At 43.5% G+C, this 18,266-nt stretch overlaps 1 protein-coding gene across 1 annotated transcript in view; it reads right to left on the bottom strand.

Annotated features, from left to right (window-relative positions):
* Window positions 1-17,776, bottom strand: part of OIT3 (oncoprotein induced transcript 3) — a 45,745-nt gene extending 27,969 nt beyond the window's left edge. Inside the window, exons 1-3 of the mRNA XM_048506875.1 lie at window positions 17,644-17,776; window positions 13,927-14,301; window positions 1,923-2,033 (exon numbers count right to left, since the gene is read on the bottom strand). Of these exons, the coding sequence (XP_048362832.1) occupies window positions 1,923-2,033; window positions 13,927-14,301; window positions 17,644-17,776 (619 nt within the window). The remainder of the gene's footprint in view (window positions 1-1,922; window positions 2,034-13,926; window positions 14,302-17,643) is intronic.
* Window positions 17,777-18,266: the final 490 nt, after the last annotated feature.

Below are 18,266 nucleotides of genomic sequence, written 5' to 3'. Positions count from 1 at the left end.
ATCAGCTGAAGAGAATCAGGTTGGGGAAGCTTAAGCCAATTTGGGGCAAAGCATACCATCTAGGTTGGATATAAGCTCATGCAATCAATAAACAGTTTAAATATGTGCATTTTCCCTTCTAAGTAGTCAGTTAATTCAGCTAACTCTGCTCTACCATTCTGAACATAAGCTACTAACAGATTTAGGAACAGGTTAGGGAGGTTGGCTAGGCCTGTGAGGAGACAGAATACCTGTCCTCAATTCTCTTTGTTTAGTGGGTTTTTTTTAAAAAAAAGAACAGATAAATGGTTGCAACATTTGTCTTTGGAATTGTTCCAGTATTAAAACTGATTAACCTAGTTTGCTTTTGTTCTCTCTGAGGCTTTCTAATCCATCCTAAAGCTTGCTGGAGAGATGAAAATTAGATGCTGGGAAGACCCCTCATTCAGTAACAGAAAAAATAGATGCTGAGAAGACCCCTCATCCCAACTTCCACATGGGAAAGCATGACAAAAGAAAACTCTCAGCCCCAATCGAAGCAATAGCACACAGTGTGGGAACAGGCAGGAATGCAACAGGACACTCATGAAAGCATTTTATACTGAATCAGACCATTGGTCAATCAAGGTCAGTATTGTCCACTCAGGCTAGCAGCTGATCTCTAGGGACTCAGAAGGAGTTCTTTCATGTCACCTACAGCCTGGTCCTTTTAAAACCGGAAATGCTAGAATTTGCACCTGCGACCTTCTGCAAGCAAAGCTAAGTCTCTTCCACTGAGTGACAGCCCCTCCCATTCCTGAGGCACTCGCTACTACACCTTCACTTTTTTCAGTTGCAGCAGTGATTTTGCTGAGGCTCCCGGCAGCCCAGAATGTCCCAGCTTCTCACAACTCCTTTTCGTAACAAGACATGCAGTGTGACATCACAGTGTGGCTTGGCAGGGAAAGGGGAAAGAGCCCCTTAAAGAGCTAAGAAGGGTAGTGGTGGGATGAATTTAGCTCTACCCTCTTTTCATGCTGACTGTGGGGAATTGCCTAAATTAGAGTTCCCCAAGCTTTTTGAGCATGCAGGCATCTTTGGAATCCTGACACGACCATGGTAGGTGAAGCAGCCACAACATGATTGCCCCAGCTTAACTTCAGTCACACAGTGAAGATTTTCGTGCAGTGGCAGCAACTGCCATCTGAGGAATATTTTTTTAAAATAATGTGCACAGCCAACCAAATCTATAGCCATTCAAACCTTTCCTGGGCAAAAGGCTCTATCTGGTCCCACCTATGTCCTGAAAACACTTGATGGACTCCAGAAACAGTGTTGGTGAGCCCCACCACACTGGGGATCTCACCCACAACAATCCGACAGATTCCCCTAACTTCAAAGACTTCCCCCACCCTGAGCCTGGTGGTGGGGTGGGAGGAACAAGAGATAGACAAGTTGTGCACACATTGGCTTCCTGATGACCATGCAGCGAAAAGTCCTTATGTGGAAGCAGGCGAAAAGTCTTTATTTAGACACTGATAATTGAATGTGTTCTCCTTTCACTACAATAAACATCTCTGATGTACAATTATAATCACAAATCAACTTACATGCAATTGCTGGGATCTATGGAAAGATAAGAGGGTGTTTTGAAACAGCTTTCCCTATTCTCGGATAGTCAGGTTCTTTTTATCATTTCTGTTTTTCTACAGTCCTTTGAAACCATTCCACCTACTTTTTCATAGCCTTATTATCTGTTTCAGCTTTTATCTCTGCTAGGAAAGGGCAACCACATTCGTGGAAAGGTCGGCCTAAGACTGTAAGAACTAATAACGAGTAAGAAAAGACCCACATGTTGTAATAGCTCCGGGGAAAGGAGAGGAAGAGTGTATCAATAAATAAGTTGCTCCCCCCACCCCTTCCTACTTCCCGTACTTCACGTGCTCTTTCTTTAAGGTCCTTACCAAGGCAGGTCTGCCCATCTGGTCCCAACGTTGTCCCCAAAGAGCAGATGCAGCTTCCAGGCTCCAAACATGAAATGCCACAATCGACCCTGTCACAGATGTCATAGAAATCTGCAGGATGACAACAACTGATTTATTAGAACATAGTATACCCATGGTTTCCACATTCTTAGTCAGGATCCCCAGACCTTTTGATCCTGTAGACTTGTTTGGAATTCGGACATGGCATGGAAGATACAGCTTACAAGAAACGGACCGCAAAGAAAACGTGACGCACGTATGCTGCTCAGTGGCTTCCGTGTATTGTACAATCTAACCAATCGTACAACTGTACTTAAAATGCAATGCTAAATAACATGTTTACATTTACATAACAGGCAACCCCGTCGGGAGGTATTAGCGATATCAGTTCATTCAGTTTGGCACATTCTCTCATTGTTATTTAGTGCATTCCATTCACTTGTACTCTCTCCTCCGGAGTTCACTCAAGACTGTCATTTAAAGGAGCCTTGTCCTCGTTTTTTAAGATTCGTCAAGCCACGAGGTTTTACTTTACTTAGAAGTGTTCTTTGAAGCAGAAGCTATACGCGTTAATGTAGCTTTTCGTATGCCTTCCTCAGTGCTCCATCATAATGTTGTTCTCACAGTGTCTTACAGTCTCTCTTCATGTATTAACAAAATTGTTTCTTTGCGGTCTGTTTCTTGTAAGCTCTTAAAGGGCGCATGTGACCCTTTCATTCATTATGGAAGATACAGCCACAAAATGGCTGGTCCTGAAGGTGAAGCTAGCCACAAAAATGGCTGCCACAGGTTGTGTTCAGTCACATAGTGAAGATCCTTGTGCGGTGATGACAGCTGCTGTCAAAGCAACACTTTTAAAAAATCTGCACAGCCAATCAAATCTCCAATGCTCAATCTAGGAGGCCTGCTGGGCAAAAGCCTCATCGGACCTTGCCCATTTTCTAAAAACACTTGGCAGGCACCAGGAAAGGTGCCAGCACATGCCAAAGCACCCACTGCCACCACACTGGGGATCCCTGCTCTCCATTAGGAACCAAGAGGCAGCAGGCCTAACTATTAGGATGGGTCACTGCTGAATTCCTGTAACAGTGAAAGGTGAAGGAAAGCATTGCAGAGTTTAGTGGGAGAAATGTGTTGAACTCTCCCTGCACCTTTGCTCCTCAAATCTACTTGCCCTGTTTTTGTTTTGTGCCTTTTTTTTTAGTTGAGCTCCAATACTGAAATAATCCCTACCTAGGTTTGTGAACTTTGAGTTTGGAAATACTTAGATATTTGGGGGTGGAGCCTGATGAGGATGGAGTTTGGGGAGGGGAGGGATTTCAGTGGGGTGTAATACCGTAGTACCATAATACCGTAGTACCGTAATACCTATGGAGTGCTTACCTCAAGGCTGTTCGTTGTGCACTGGGCTTGCAGAGGGCTCTCCTCACACTTCTCCGTTTACATGCGAGAAGCAGCCCAGTGCCTACCCTGCAGCTACTTGCTGAAGTTTCAAACAGGCTCTGGTCCTTCTAGTTCTCTTAACCACCTATCAGCTGCTTTAAAGGCACAAAACTCATCATAAGGGGTAGTCTCAGCACTAGAGCTGATATTCTCCTTCCCACTTTCTCTCTCTGGCTGATGCTACCATAAAAGAAGAGAAGAGAAGAGATAAGCTTGTCTGAAATAATGTTTAAAAGCCCCCCCAATCATTGTGAGCGCAGAAGCTGACTGGAAGAGGTGGAGTGGAGCCCTGCTTGTACTGTACCTTGCAAAAGCCCTCTCTGATGATATTTTATAGTAAGAGATTGAGAGATGGATCTCTGGATATGTGCACTTATGCGCACTTAAAGAAGCAGGAAGAAGCAGTAGCGTATCTAGAGGGCGGATGGGGGGTGTCTTAACTACCATGTGCCATTTCTTGCCCCATCCCCATCTCCACATGGAGTTGGGTGTGCCACAGTCAATCTCCACATGGAGATGGGAGTAGCAAAGGCCTGTTTGAGCCATGTGGAGAAGGGCCGGAGTGAGTTGGCTCACCCCATTTGCAGTCTCCACATGGAGGTTGCCAGCCTTTAACTGCGCCAACCTGGCAGGGGTGTGTGTGTGGGGGGGTGGAGCCTGGGTTTGCCCTGGGCACCATTTTAAGTAGGTATGCCCCTGGGAAGGAGCCAGCAGCATAAAGGGGGAGCAAGGGGAAAGGTAAGCAAAGCATGCAAAGCAATGCAAGGGTGTGAGAGACCTGGTTGTGGGTGGAAGGAACATGTCTGGGGCAAAGCTGTGCTGACTGGCATATATTCAGTCTCTGGCAGAGAAGCAAAAATAAATTTGTGCTAGAAGTGGTCTCACTAGCCTTGGGGAGAATGAAAAGTGAAAGCAGGCCTTGAAGAAATATGCTCGTACAAAAACCTTGTTGCAATGAACATTCACCCCCACCACACAGCAAACATGTTGTGCATAATTGGCCATAGAGTCCATCTTCCCAAGTGTTCATTTTCTCTACACAACTTGATCTCTGTCATTTAGTGTTGCCAACCTCCATGTGGTGGCTGGAGATCTCCTGCTATTACATCTGATCTCCAGGCAACAAAGATCAGTTTACCTGGATAAAATGGCTGCTTTGGAAGGTTGACTCTATGGCATTATTCAGCACTGAAGCCTCTACCCTCTCCAAACCCTCCCCTCCTTGGCCCCCATCCCCCAAAATCTCCAAGTATTGTCCAACCAAGAGCTGGCAACCCTAGTGTCACCTGGAGATCAGTTGTAATCCCTGAAGATCTCAAGTCACCACCCGGCGGCTGGCAAACCTACTGCCAGGAAACAAACTGGGAAGATGTGGGCAAGGGGACAAATTCATCCAAGTTTCACCCAAGTTTCATCTTCTCCTTTGCAGGAATTTGACAGCCATAATATTCATCACATGTTCGTTAGTAAATTACAGTAAGATTAACAGGATTAGAAATAAAGCATTAAGACTTTCATTATCTAAGAGGACAGTCACCAGATCATTTACTGTGAGGGATGTCAACTAATTAAAGAATCTGGAACTGTGTAATCATCTGTCCTTCAACTGATAGATTACATTTGCATTTAAGCCTCAATGAGTATGTTTTTCCCAGATCAAATGAAGAGCAAGGCTATTAATTTAATGAACTAACAAAGGCCCCCATTGGCTTGATTTCTGTGGATGAAAGTGTATGTGGGTATTTTTGCGTAGCCTTTCGTGCAATGAGCGATTCCCCATTACATTTCCCCAGGATCAGAATTTGGGGGGATGTTTGCATTGCCGTGGAAGGGAGGTAACAGCCTCCTTGCCCTGTACAAATCCAAGCAGGAATCAACGAAATGTTAGAAGAAATGTCTTTAGTATCTGCTTTTGTACCCTTCATTACAGCTAAAAATAAACAAAAACAAAATCCTAACCAAAATAAGCCTAAGCAAAAGACTGCAAGACTGCATCCACTCAGTTAGCAGAGTGGAATAAAAGATTCTGATTAATATAGGGTTGTAAGGTGTCCCTTATATTTACTGAAAGACCATATACCTCCAGTGGTATGGTATCCTGTTGCCAGCCACTTCCCAAATTGTGACTGATTTAGCACTTTTTGGACAGCTCCTGTAAACATCAGAAAAAAATAGTCCTTGTAGCCTCTGCCCATATGGGGAGTGCCAATCAAAGGTTCTAAAGCAGCTATTGTAGGGAAGATTCAACACTGGAGAGTTTGTACCAATCAGAATAGACATTAAAGGGCTATGCAGATGACAGATGCCTACCTATATTTAGTAGCTACTTATCCATTCTGTTATTAGGTAGAGTTTGCCTCAATGGCAGAGCACCTGCATTGCAAGAAGAAGTCCCTGTTCAATATCTGATATCCAGTTAAAAGGATCAGGTAACAGGTGATATGAAAGAGACCCTGGAGAACTGCTGTCCATCAGAGTAAACAATGTTGACTTTGATGGACCAAAAGGTCTAAAAGGAATAATGTGTGCATATAAGCCACTTATCATGGTTAAGGATGGGGAGAAAGAAGAGTAATGGGAAGGGACAGTACCCTTCACCTAGAGTGGAATTACGCCAGGAGACCTGGGTCTAGGTAAGCAGCTTCCTATTTGCCAACTATTGCAGTGCTGAGGGCTGATAGCCGCAGTAGCACTGAGTCTGTTGTAAAGAAGAATGTTTTTAAAAATATCAAGGATAGTAAATTCTCATCAAGGCAATTGTACCTGTACTCACTGGGCTTTGTATTTACTAGAGGAAAGTTTTACAGGCGCCATGGACTGCCAAAAAGACAAGAAAGGGGGGTTCTAGATCAATTCAAGCCTAAAATTCTTCCTAGAAGTTAAAATGACGGGCAGCCCAATCCAGAGGGAGGGGCAACAGGATTTTGGAGCCAATAGAGAAATGCACCAGGATGTTTGCCCACCTCACTGGTATAAGTGCTACTTACGTTGGCAGGGAGGGCAAACAGGGCGGTAGCTGGGCAATGCTCAGCTCGGCAGCACTTGCTCAGTTCAGCGGTGCCTGATCTGGGAAAGCCTGCTGCCTGAAGAGCCATGCTAGCCTGAAGTTGGACACTGGTGTAGCTGTGGGCAGGCTTGAGGGATTCTACCAGACATTCAGCCTGGGAACACCCCCTGGGTTTATGCTACCCAAAAGGGTGACGTAAATCCATTTTGGGCTATTGAAGGCTTTCAGGCAGTTGGGATTTTCCTGATTTTTGCTGCCTCCTTGTGCCACCTGAAAACCCTCTCCCCAGCGGCCTCCAGATTGGGCTGTAAGGCTATCATACTTTGGTCACATTATGAGAAGAGTCACTGGAAAAGACAGTGGTGCTAAGCAAGGTTGGAAGCAGCAAGAAAAGGGAAGACCCAATATGAGATGGATTGATTCTCTAAAGAAAACCATGATCCTCAGTTTGCCAAACCTGAGCAAGGCTGTTAAGGTTTGGGAGCTCATTAATCAATAGGGTTACCATAAACTGGGAGTAACTTAACAGCATTTTAACACACCCACAATTGCAATGCTACCAATTAGACCGATACCAGAAGTTGAATCCCCTTCCCAGCTTATCATGTGGACAAATTCTGATCCAACTCTGTTGCCTAAATCTTATGTTTTTGTAATGTAATACAGCTATACAATGTTTAATAAGGTATTCTATAAGAAGGTATGTTGCAAAGAATCTTTCAAATTCATTGTGATTAATTCTCTCCCCTCCCCTTCAATCTAGGATGATTTCTCAATATCTGGAACAGATGAGATTGGAAAACCTCCACCTGCAGAATTCTTCCTCTCTTTGGCTATTAGATGCAGACCCTGAACACTGTGAGGCTAAGCCATCCCAGTGCTACTGAACCTCTATTGATTTGGCATACTTGCAGAGGCAAGTCCCTAATCTGTGCAGCCAAAGGTTTGATAAGACTTTTTTAGCAAGAAAAGAAAAAAAATCAATAAATTTATCTTGCAAGGAAGGGAAAAGCATTTTCCAAGGTCAGACATTTATAAAGGTGATATATAGTCGGTGTCTATTTTCCTGCATAGAATCCTGCATAGTTTCTGCTACTAGCTCAATGTATATTTATTTGTATTAAAATAATGCAATTCTCAGTGACTGAGGATGTTAACAAGTTACAGACTTTTTGCATTTTTTTATTGGTACTGTTATTGTTGTTCCGTTTTTATTCCACCATTCCTGAAAATGAATTGGAGCACCGCACATGGTCTCTCTGCTCCATCCAAGCTTATCTGTTCAACGACCTAGTGGTGTAGGTTAGGCTGACAGAGTGATCGGGATAAGGATCATCTGTCTCAGCAGGGATTTGAATTTGGGTCTTCCTGTCATGTGCTACCATCTCTACATTCTCAGTGTTTTTGGAATGACCTTCACTTTCTAAAAAGGTTTGCCATGCAGCTACGATTACCAAGGAGTTCTTTTAGAATTACTGTTGTTATTCATACTACATAGAAGAAATGGCAGCGGAAGGAAATGGCAGCCTTGGAAGGCAAACTTAGTAGTATGTTGTGGAGTCTAGGCAAAATGAAAGTCCACGAGGGGCTACAGAGGGTGGACCCTCTGGGAGTTCTGCCTCTTTTATGGTGTATAATAAATGCATGGAGAAACTGGTTGATGATTAACTATAAAAATACACTAAAGACCTGAGGGTGTTGGCATGCAAGCCTATAGCCAGACTTGGGTGGGGGTGGGGGGGAGGGAGGCATTTCTAAGACCCTACCACTCATTGTTTTGGTATCCTAGCCTGGAATTAATGGAGCAGTGTAAAGGTAGGATGGACACCAATATTAATTCAATGGCTTTAGTATCAAGAAGGTTTTCCTGATACATGTTTCCCCCCTGCCAACTCAAGTATGCACAACAGCAAACAATGCCTTCTCTGAAGGCTCAGCCACTGGAATCTGGATGAAAGCAGCAAAGCCTTGAGAAAGCACCCCGTGTCCGATCTCATAAAGAACTTGTGAATGCCCACACCCTGATTCCCTCAGCAGCCTGGCTAGATCATCTGCACCCCTTCTCTCAAATGTTAATTTAGTCTTAAACCTCCTGTCCAGCCATTAGAGAGCTGTCAACCTTCCAGTGTTCCTTTGTTTTAGCATGCCAAGCTCATCCAGACTCGGAAATGTCCCTGGTCTTAATTTTATCAGCACAGCCCAAAACTCATCAAGATTTGGGTACTCCCAGGTATTAAACCAATCAAGACTTTTTCCACATGCTCGGGAATGGAATTTTGCTTTGTTCAAGAAGATTGCCCCTCTTTTTCCTGTAAGTAGACCCCAAAGGTCAATGGCTGTTGGCACTTGGATTGTTCTTGCACCTGAGAGCAGTGCTGGTATTGTCTCTTGCTCCTTCGGATCTCTTTTGGATCAGTAAATATTGCCCTTCCTTCAATGTCCTCTTCTGTTACCTGTGTTGAGCACCTCTCTATATATTTTGGGCTTTTCAAAACTCTGTGTGTGTTTGCAACCTGTGTGTGTATTTCAAAAAAACTTTAAGAAAACTGTAAACCTCCTTAATTCTGGTTTTGGCACAGATTTCTAAAGGGAGTGACCTCTTTATAAATAAGTGTAGATCTCATTACCCAACTCTTGCATCACCGGTCTGTTCCTAGCTAATTCCGCAATCAAAAAGCAAACAGGCCAGACTAATTTGGGTAACAAGGGGATTGGAAGAATAATGAGACAAGTTTTGGCTTGTGTCCTGGTGTGTCTTCAGGGTGGGTTTTTCTCCTTAACAGTGAGAAAAAAACCTGATGATGATTTTAAGAGGTCCCCCCCACATTTTTTGCTAAAGTGGAATAAAACATAACTGGTTTCTATCTCATACTAACTTAGATATTTAGGGTCAAAAGGTAAGTATGATATACAGAACATCTACATAGAGAAATCTACACGTGATGTCAGGTGGGATAGGAAGGCAGGGGAGAGCGATATGAGGCAGGAAATGTAAATTTGGGATCTCAATTTTGGTAGGTGATGGTGATGACCACATAGGAAAGGGACGAGTTGGAGGAGCTGGATGTGCTATCCCAAGATGTGACATCACATCCTTCCTCTCCCCAAACACCACCCTTTCCAGGCCCTATCATCAAACCTCCAGGAATTTCCCAAGCTAAAGCTGACAGCCCTACATGCAGCATTAGGTACAAGTGCCCACAAAATACAAAATCAAAGCTTCCTTTGAGAGGGTGGAATTAACCGCATGGTCTTTTGGATCCATGCCACGAGGTTCCTTTTTACCTGCATTTGATATCTTATGGTTGCAATGTACGGGGCCCAACATGGTGTTGTGGTTAAGAGCGGTGGACTCTAATCTGGAGAACTGGGTTCGATTCCACCCTCCTCCACATGGGCTCTAATCTGGTGAGCTGGTGTGTTTCCCTGCTCCTACACATGAAGCCTGTGGGGGTGACCTTGGACTAGTCACAGTTCTCTCAGAACTCTCTCAGTCCCACCTATCTCACAAGGTGTTTGTTGTGGGAAGTGCAAGGGAAAAGAATTTGTAAGTCACCTTGAGTCTTTTTCTAGGAGAGAAAGGTGGAGGTGTTTAAATCCAAACTCTTCCTCTTTCTTGAAAGCTTTCCGTAAAGGTATTCTCAAAGGAAAATTATTGGTTTCTATCCCACCAGCTCAGGACACCTGGCTCTCACAGCAGCTTATAAAATCATGCAATTGAAATAAAACCAAGTAAAATCAGATTAAAAGAATGTGTTACTTCACTGAATGGCTTAAGAACAGTCTGCATAAGGTGGCACAGAAAAGAACCTTAGACAGTGACTTAGATGACTTAAAATGGAGATTTATCTTCACTTATGGCACGACCTTTACAGTTTGCCTCCCCTTTACAGCAAATCTGCTGAAAATATTTGATAGACTGCATTTGACTCCCTTAAGGTTGGCTAAGATCTATAAGGCTGAAACTGTAGGGAAAAAAACCGAGGCAGATTTATTTCATATGTGGTGGACCCGTATGCACTAGCTGTACAGCCACTAGCTATTGGAAACAAGTTGTGAAAATTATTTTAGCTTGGCTGAGAAAACAGATATGCAACAAGCCAGAGATACTACTGTTAAATGATCTACTTAATATGCCTAGCAACCTGTTAACAGTTATCTTTCACTGTTTCACATGATTACTGTTGCCAGGTTGGACTTTGGAAAAATGCAATGGGAAAAAAATCCTGAATTACAAGACTTGGTATTGAAAATAAAGCAGATCTGTACCATTGTGAAATTAATTTAACAGCATCCCAGAAAAACAGAGGTGCACTCGGATTAGACCTGCTATAGTCAGTGGCTATATTGATGATGGAACAGGAATAGAATAGAATGAATGAATGAACACCAGAGTTGCCCTGTGCTGATAAAGGATGTCTATGTCCGTGGTTATAAAGCAGAAAGGGATGGGTGTGTATTTTATCTATCTTTGTATTCTATATTTCTTTTCATTGTTGGATTGTCTTAATAGATTAAAATATTTTTTAAAAAATAACAGTCAGCAATGAACCTGGGGCTGTGGTGGCGAACCTTTGGCACTCCAGATGTTATGGACTACAATTCCCATCAGCCCCTGCCAGCATGGCCATGCAAAAGCCTTCCTAAAAAAGAATATCTTGGCTGCCCTCCAGCCATTTCTGGAGGGGATTTCTGAACCAGGTTGCTAACCCTTTCCAGGTGACCTGCCACTTCCATTTTCATCTGAGCAAAGAGAAAAAGAACAGTTTGGACTTATACCCCACCTTTCTCTCCTATAAGGAGACTCAAAGCGGCTTCCAAATTCATTTCCCTTTCCACTTCCCACAACAGATACCTTGTGAGGCAGGTGGTGCTGAGACTGTTCAGAGAGAATTGTGACTTGCCCAAGGACACCCAACAGGTTTCCTGTGTAGGAGTGGGGAAACAAATCTAGTTCACCAGATAAGAGTCTGCCACCCACGTGGAGGAGGGGGGAATCAAACCTGGTTCTCCCGATCAGAGTCCACTACTCTTAGCCACTACACCCCACTGGGAGATCTTAAGAGATCCTGAGCTGAAAGGAAGACACTGTTTCCCAAAGGAAGATAAATTACATTTCTCACATATAAATATACATCCCAATTAGTAGCACAAGAGGAAGCTATTAATTAGATTGCCTGGAGATGCAGAGCTGGATGGGAGAATGGCTTAAAATTAGTTGAAGGATTCAGGGTAAGGGTTTTCTTTTTTCTTTTCCTAATCATATCAGAAAACCTCCCACTGTGAGCTCCTGAAGGCTTTCCTGTGAAGTCAGTAAGGGGCCGCAGGCATTTTTCATTCATGATGTCCAAAGCATCTTTGAATTTTTCACACTCGGTGTGTGTTTGTGAACCTTAATACAGGAAAGAAAATGGATTACAGCTGGATAAAAGCTGCATGTATATTCCATTCTCTGGCCACTTGCACACAAATTGCTTACTCTGTCTTGTATTCCCTTGGCAAGCAGTTTTTCCTCCCACTTCCTCATTGATTTATGGTATTTCTGTGAACCTCCTGGGGTTTTCCTAGATTTTTCTGCAATGTTGCCCACACGTGCTTTGCTGAGATGTTTTGGGAAAGACCGCAGCTAAGCCAGGGGGACTGGCACCCCTGACAATGGAAAAGGCCAGATCTTCTCAACTCTGCACCGTGGTCCAGACCCCAATCTCTCACAATCACTATTCCCCACCCCCACAACCACTAGCAGATTTAAAAAATTGGTAATGAATATATTGTTATAACATTATGAAACAACTTGAAGGACCTGCAAGGACTTGCAGGGAGCATCTCATCATCCCTTGTATCCCCCCCAAAAAAACTCCTGGGATATATATATCACACACACACACATACACACAGACATATATGCACACACATATTTCTTTATATTACCTGGTGCTACCGCAGCTCCCCTCTGTGTGCTGCCCAGGGCAGACACTCCCTTTGCCCCCACCCCGGAATCTGGCCCAGGACCTACCTATTTGCTCTTGCTCAAACGCTCCCCTGGCAGTGTCTGGCAGTGTCTCCTTGGCCAAGTCTGTCTAAGTCATTTGGTGGTTGCTGTCACTTGTGCTGAACTAGACCGAGTTGTGTGATGATCACCACGAGAGTGAACTGGGCCCAGCTGTACAGTGGTTGCATGAGAGGCAGGCCCAGTGATGAGATTCAAATAATTTAACAACTGGTTCAGTTGGTGGGATTCAAATAATTTAACAACTGGCTGTTTAACAAGCACCATTTTAACAACCAGTTCTGCCAGAGTGGTATAAATCTGCTGAATCCCACCCCTGGGCAGGCCCATTTGCTTGGTGGCACTGGGCTGGATCCAGTTGCACAGTGACCATTACTGGGCCCAGTTGTATGATTAGGATTGCCAACCTCCAGGTGGTGGCTGGAGATCTCCCAGAATTACAACTGATCACTAGGCAAAACAGATTAGTTCATCTGGAGAAAATGGCCACCTTGCAAGGTGGACTCTATGATATTATATCCTATTGAAGCCCCTCCCTCTCCAAGCTCTGGCTTCACCCCTAAAATCTCCAGGTATTTTCCAACCCAGAGCTGGCAACTCTAGTGGCTGCCACCACCAGGTGGGCCTAGCTGCTTATTGGCCTCCACTGCTGGGCCAGACCAAGTGATGGGAGTAGTGAATTTCTGATGGTTGATGCTGGGTCGGTCCCTGGTGAGTCCTATCCATCAAGGGACATGACAGGGGAGAAGGAAGGGGCCCTTTCCAGGGCAAGGGATGCCAGGTCTGGCTTGGGAAATTCCTGGGGATTTGGAGCAATGTTTGGAGAGAACATGATTTGGGGAGGAAATGAACTAAATGTGATCCAGTACAGTTCACCCTCTGAAGCTGCCATTTCCTTCAGCTGTACAGCAAACAGTTGTAATTCTATGAGAATTTCACATATATGTTGACAACTATATCCAGGGTAATTTTGCCCTTTAAGTTCACCTTTGCTTGCTCCATGGCTTGGCTTTGCAGAAACCAAGGCTTAGAAGGCTCAGCAATATTGTGTGGTTGCCTAGCAACTTCCAAAGAGGTGACAGAGGGCTCACTAGACATTCTTTTCTTAGAACCACTGGTGTTGTTTGTGTTACTGTTTTAATCCCCCGATGCATTTTTAAAATTTCAGATTTTTCAGCAAACTTGAGACTTCTTTCAGGTTTGTAAAACAATTTCCCCTATCTGTTCCTGGCTCCATTTTTTTGCCAATCTATTAATCCACCTCCTATTGTGTGTTTTATAATTAGATATATCATAGGAATACATGCCTCAGGTTCTCTGAAATTGCATCATTAATTTAAAAAAACCTAGCCCCTTTCATTGCAGTGATATGCATTTCCCCTTGTATGTGAATTGTCTACTGGGTGTGCACTTTCATTCTGAAAGAATACATGCAACAGAAAGGGAGCACTTCCCCTCCTCAGTATGTTCTTTGCTCAGAGAAGTGGCTGTAAAAGAAATAAGGTTGGCTGGTGGTCACTTACGCCCACAGTAAACATGGTAGCAGACACTGGGCCTTGTAAGGCGATAGATGTAATAGCCCTCTGGGCATGCTTTGACATCAATTGTGGTGTTCCAGAGGCAGCAGTTCCCATTGAAAGTAGCACAGCCTTGCCTTTGAACAATGCCATCTGATTCTTGAGGGTGGCTACCATTCAGCCAGATTGGGGCATGGGTCCCACAGTGGTTCTCCGGGATGCAGAAGGTGGGCATAGCATCACCAGCCATTCCAGTGAAGCGGTACCATTCCCCATCAAAAGCACTGTCACACTCTGGTTGGTCGTAAGAGCTGTTGAAATGGTGCTCCGTGTTCCTCCACGGCTCATTCAGAGTGAGGTAGGCCGAGCAAGGGTCAAGAACTGAAACACATGAAAGAGACAGAACTCAGTGACCGCCCTTGAAACAGAAGAGAGAAACATGAGAAACTAAAATCAACAGCGAAAGACAATTGAGACAAACTTTGTGTTATTCTAGTGCACCCACAACCCAGTTTAAGGCTGGAGGTGTATTTTGTTTAAACTGGCTTCTCTTCTGTGGTCAGGGTTAATAGCAGAATTGTTAGTCATTTGGAACCAGTTGCGAGGCACACACACTCAGTCATTGATGTTACATCTTTGCTGCATATAAAATCCACAAGAAATATGACAGATGTTGAGAACTAGACACATATTTAGAACTGCTAGAACATGGCCATACAGCCCAGAAACCACACACCACCCCAATATGACACATACATACATTTCCCCTTTCCATAGGATTGAAACTACTGATATTCGTTTCCCTATATGTGGGTTAAAATTTAGTCAAGAGTTTAGGGCAGGAGTCCCCAGTTATGCCTCTACTCTCAGTTTCACCCGTGATCCCTTAATGGCGGGGCGGGGGGGGATCCATAGGTTATACTTGTGCAGCAAACTGAACCTTATGAGATGGGTCTTCAAAGACAGCTCCCTCCCTTCTCTCTTTCTTTGATTACCTCTCCTCTTGAAACCCAGTAAGAGGATGTTATGTGACACCTCATTTGTGCAATGACCATGTCTTGATCGCCTGTCTCCTGTACTGGGAATTGTGTATATTCTTGAAGGGCATCTTAGGAGACCTATTTCTAACAGAGTTTAATAACATTCTGGAAGGCTTTCAGGATTGAAACCACCAGAGAGATGAATATAATAAAAATATTTATTTCACCTTTCATCTGGACTGCACTTCAACTTCCTTCAGCAGCTTCTGCGGTGGAAGTTTGCAGCTTAAATCTTTGCATACATTTAACACCCGATTAAGCACCAGTTAACTGTGGATGGCTGTGCCCACCATTAAAATCAGATTTATGCTAATATATTTTTTCAGAGGAAGGCAAATTCATTACGTTTCACTGTCATTACAGTAAAGCAGCCAATTGTTCTGATTAAACACATCAAAAGCAAACCAAAAAAAACCCCTTCTCTTCCCTTTAGAGATCTGATTTCCCTCTGGGTTGCTTCTGCCACTGGGCATTGTTAGCATCTCACTTAAATTTTATGCAGTATCTGATGCTGCCTCTATTTGAAAACGAAAATGCATTGCAGTCTGATGAGAAAATAACTGGCTACGGCTGCTGATGATTTGTTGATTCATGCTTCTGTGATTACTGATGCTTTGGCTGCGAACTATATACCTCTTTGCAGGCTAAACTCTTATGTTGGATGCAGATCTGTAACTGATCTGACAGTTTTATTTCTCCTGAAATGTGCCTATGAGGAGCTGCTAATTTGTTTGGAGCAACAAAGAGAACAATGGGCATTTAACCCTTGCTATTTTCTCAAACATTAGTATCCTCAAGCTGCTGCTTGCCTCACAGTAGGGAAAATATACTAACAAAAGTGATGCAGACAATGTAGTGCAGTGGCTAGAACGTTGCTGTTTTCCACAGTGCTTTGGTATTATTTATAGAATGTATGCTCTGCCTTTTTGTTCCATCAGCAGAACTAACAATTTAAAGCAAAATGTTATAAAACTACCATAAAACCCATTCAAAACACACACACCCTGCCAAGTCCAGCAATTAAAATACAGGGCAGGAAGGAGGGGTTGCTGAGGCAGTGCCATACAAAACAAAACAGTCTTCACTCCCTGACACAAGAACTGATTTTAAAAAAGGACAGACATATATTCCTGGAGAGGGAGTTCCAAATTCTGGTAACTATGAGGAGAAGGCCTCTCTTGGGTTGTTATCCATCCAACCTCAACAGGCAGGGGGACTCAAAGCAGGGTCTCAGACCTCAGTGGCTGGATAGATTTCTTTTGGAGGAGGCAGTTCTTAAGGTATGCTGGTCAATATATCATATAGAAGAAGAAGAAGAAGAAGAAGAAGAAGAAGAAGAAGAAGAAGAAGAAGAAGAAGAAGAAGAAGAAGAAGAAGAAGAAGAAGAGTTTGGATTTATATCCCCCCTTTCTCTCCTGCAGGAGACTCAAAGGGGCTGACAATCTCCTTGCCCTTCCCCCCTCACAACAAACACCCTGTGAGGTAGGTGGGACTAAGAGAGCTCCGAGAAGCTGTGACTAGCCCAAGGTCACCCAGCTGGCATGTGTGGGAGTGTACAGGCTAATCTGAATTCCCCAGATAAGCCTCCACAACTCAAGCGGCAGAGCTGGGAATCAAACCCGGTTCCTCCAGATTAGATACATGAGCTCTTAACCTCCTACGCCACTGCTGCTCCTTAAAGGTCAATATCAGCACCTTGAGTTGAGTTGGGACCCACATTGCAACAAAAGCTCTAACGCCCCCCCCCCTCCATTTTTAAGTTTTTATATTTTTGTGCAAACCTGGGGCTTTTCTCAAATTTGCAGAAATATCTGTCTTGTCTGTTCATGGCATCAGTCTCTTGGATTTAAGTATCCAGAATTGGGATGTGTTGAGAATTGTATATATATCGGTCAACTAATCAAAAGAACTCCCCAATGGTCTAATGAGGAATGAAAATGCTCTAGAGGGGATGGAATGTTGAGGGCATCTGACTGTCAGTTCAAGGGAAGGGAACAAGGTGGGCTGGGGGTGCAGAAACCAGCCTGCTCTAGCCTCTGAGTATTTAGAGAATTTTTGGCAGTGGGATTTCCTAATCTGCCCTCCAGAGTTCCCTGACATGTTCATAATATTATGGAACATTAAGGGAAGTTGTTGTTATTATTATTATTATTATTATTATTATTATTATTATTATTATTATTATTATTATTATTATTATTATTATTATTATTTATATTTATAAACCGCCCTCCCCCGAAGGGCTCAGGGTTGCTTGTGTATGTCACTTCAAAGACCTCATGGAAGTTTTTGTGATGGAATGGCACAATGCATGCATGCATGCATGTGTGTGTGTAAGACAGGATGGTTTTATTTAACCCACAAGCATAAGTCACCAAATGGCAAGAACACATCATCAGTAGACTTATAGATAATATCTATTAAGTGCCTGTGACATTTGCACAATCTTAAACATCTTGGAAACTACCAGAACGAGAGATATATTATCTGGGGAAATAAAGACACTCTTTCCGAGAGGCAAGATACAATATTGAATGCTGGGAAAAAAAACACATCTTTGAGTGTCTGGGCTACACAGAGCACATAAGTGACTGTGCTACAAATAGGATTTGTCCAGAAGGAATGCAGAAAGCCACTTTCCAAACTATCTCTCTCCCCACAAAAGGTTTTTACATCTACTTACCCACAGTATTCTCTTGTATGGGCTGGGCTGTGCTGTTCAAGAAGACAGGCAAAACCAGAAACCAGACTATTCCTATTGGCTTTTGCCCCAAGTACCTCAAAGCATCAAAAGAAACCCTCTTAGCACACACCATGGTTTCAACTGGAGGCTCTCCCAATTTCTTAGTTACCCTATTGAATGTTGGAGTTTTGAAGCAAGCTCATGTGATGAGTAACTGGAGGTTTTATCAGAGGAAGCGGCTGAGGGGATACCAAACCCAGCTTTAGCCTTGACCTGCCCACACAAGCTCTGTCTAGCAGAGAGACCAAAGCTATTTTTTCATGCATTTGTGCTGTTTTTGAATCTATACTCCCATTGTTTTGTTGCACACTTGCCCTACAGTGACACCTCAGCTATCTTATCCAGAAGGGACCTCTGAGCAAAGGAATACATGGACATCCTGTGGAGAGGGGGCAGAAGGAAAAATGGCTCCAAGCTATTGTCTTGGTCTTCTATTTCCCCACAACAAATCAGAGAATCTTAATCAGAGGAAATAGTGGGGTGAGGGATGACAAACCTTCATTCCTAAATGTCTAAAATAGGGGAAAATATTCAAATAGTGGGTATCTTTGTGGAGAACTTTT

Source organism: Sphaerodactylus townsendi, linkage group LG08 (assembly GCF_021028975.2).
Source record: "Sphaerodactylus townsendi isolate TG3544 linkage group LG08, MPM_Stown_v2.3, whole genome shotgun sequence".
In the NCBI taxonomy this organism is placed as follows: domain Eukaryota; kingdom Metazoa; phylum Chordata; class Lepidosauria; order Squamata; family Sphaerodactylidae; genus Sphaerodactylus; species Sphaerodactylus townsendi.
The sequence above is the reverse complement of the archived record's forward strand: the minus strand, read 5'-3'. Positions and strand labels throughout refer to the sequence as shown.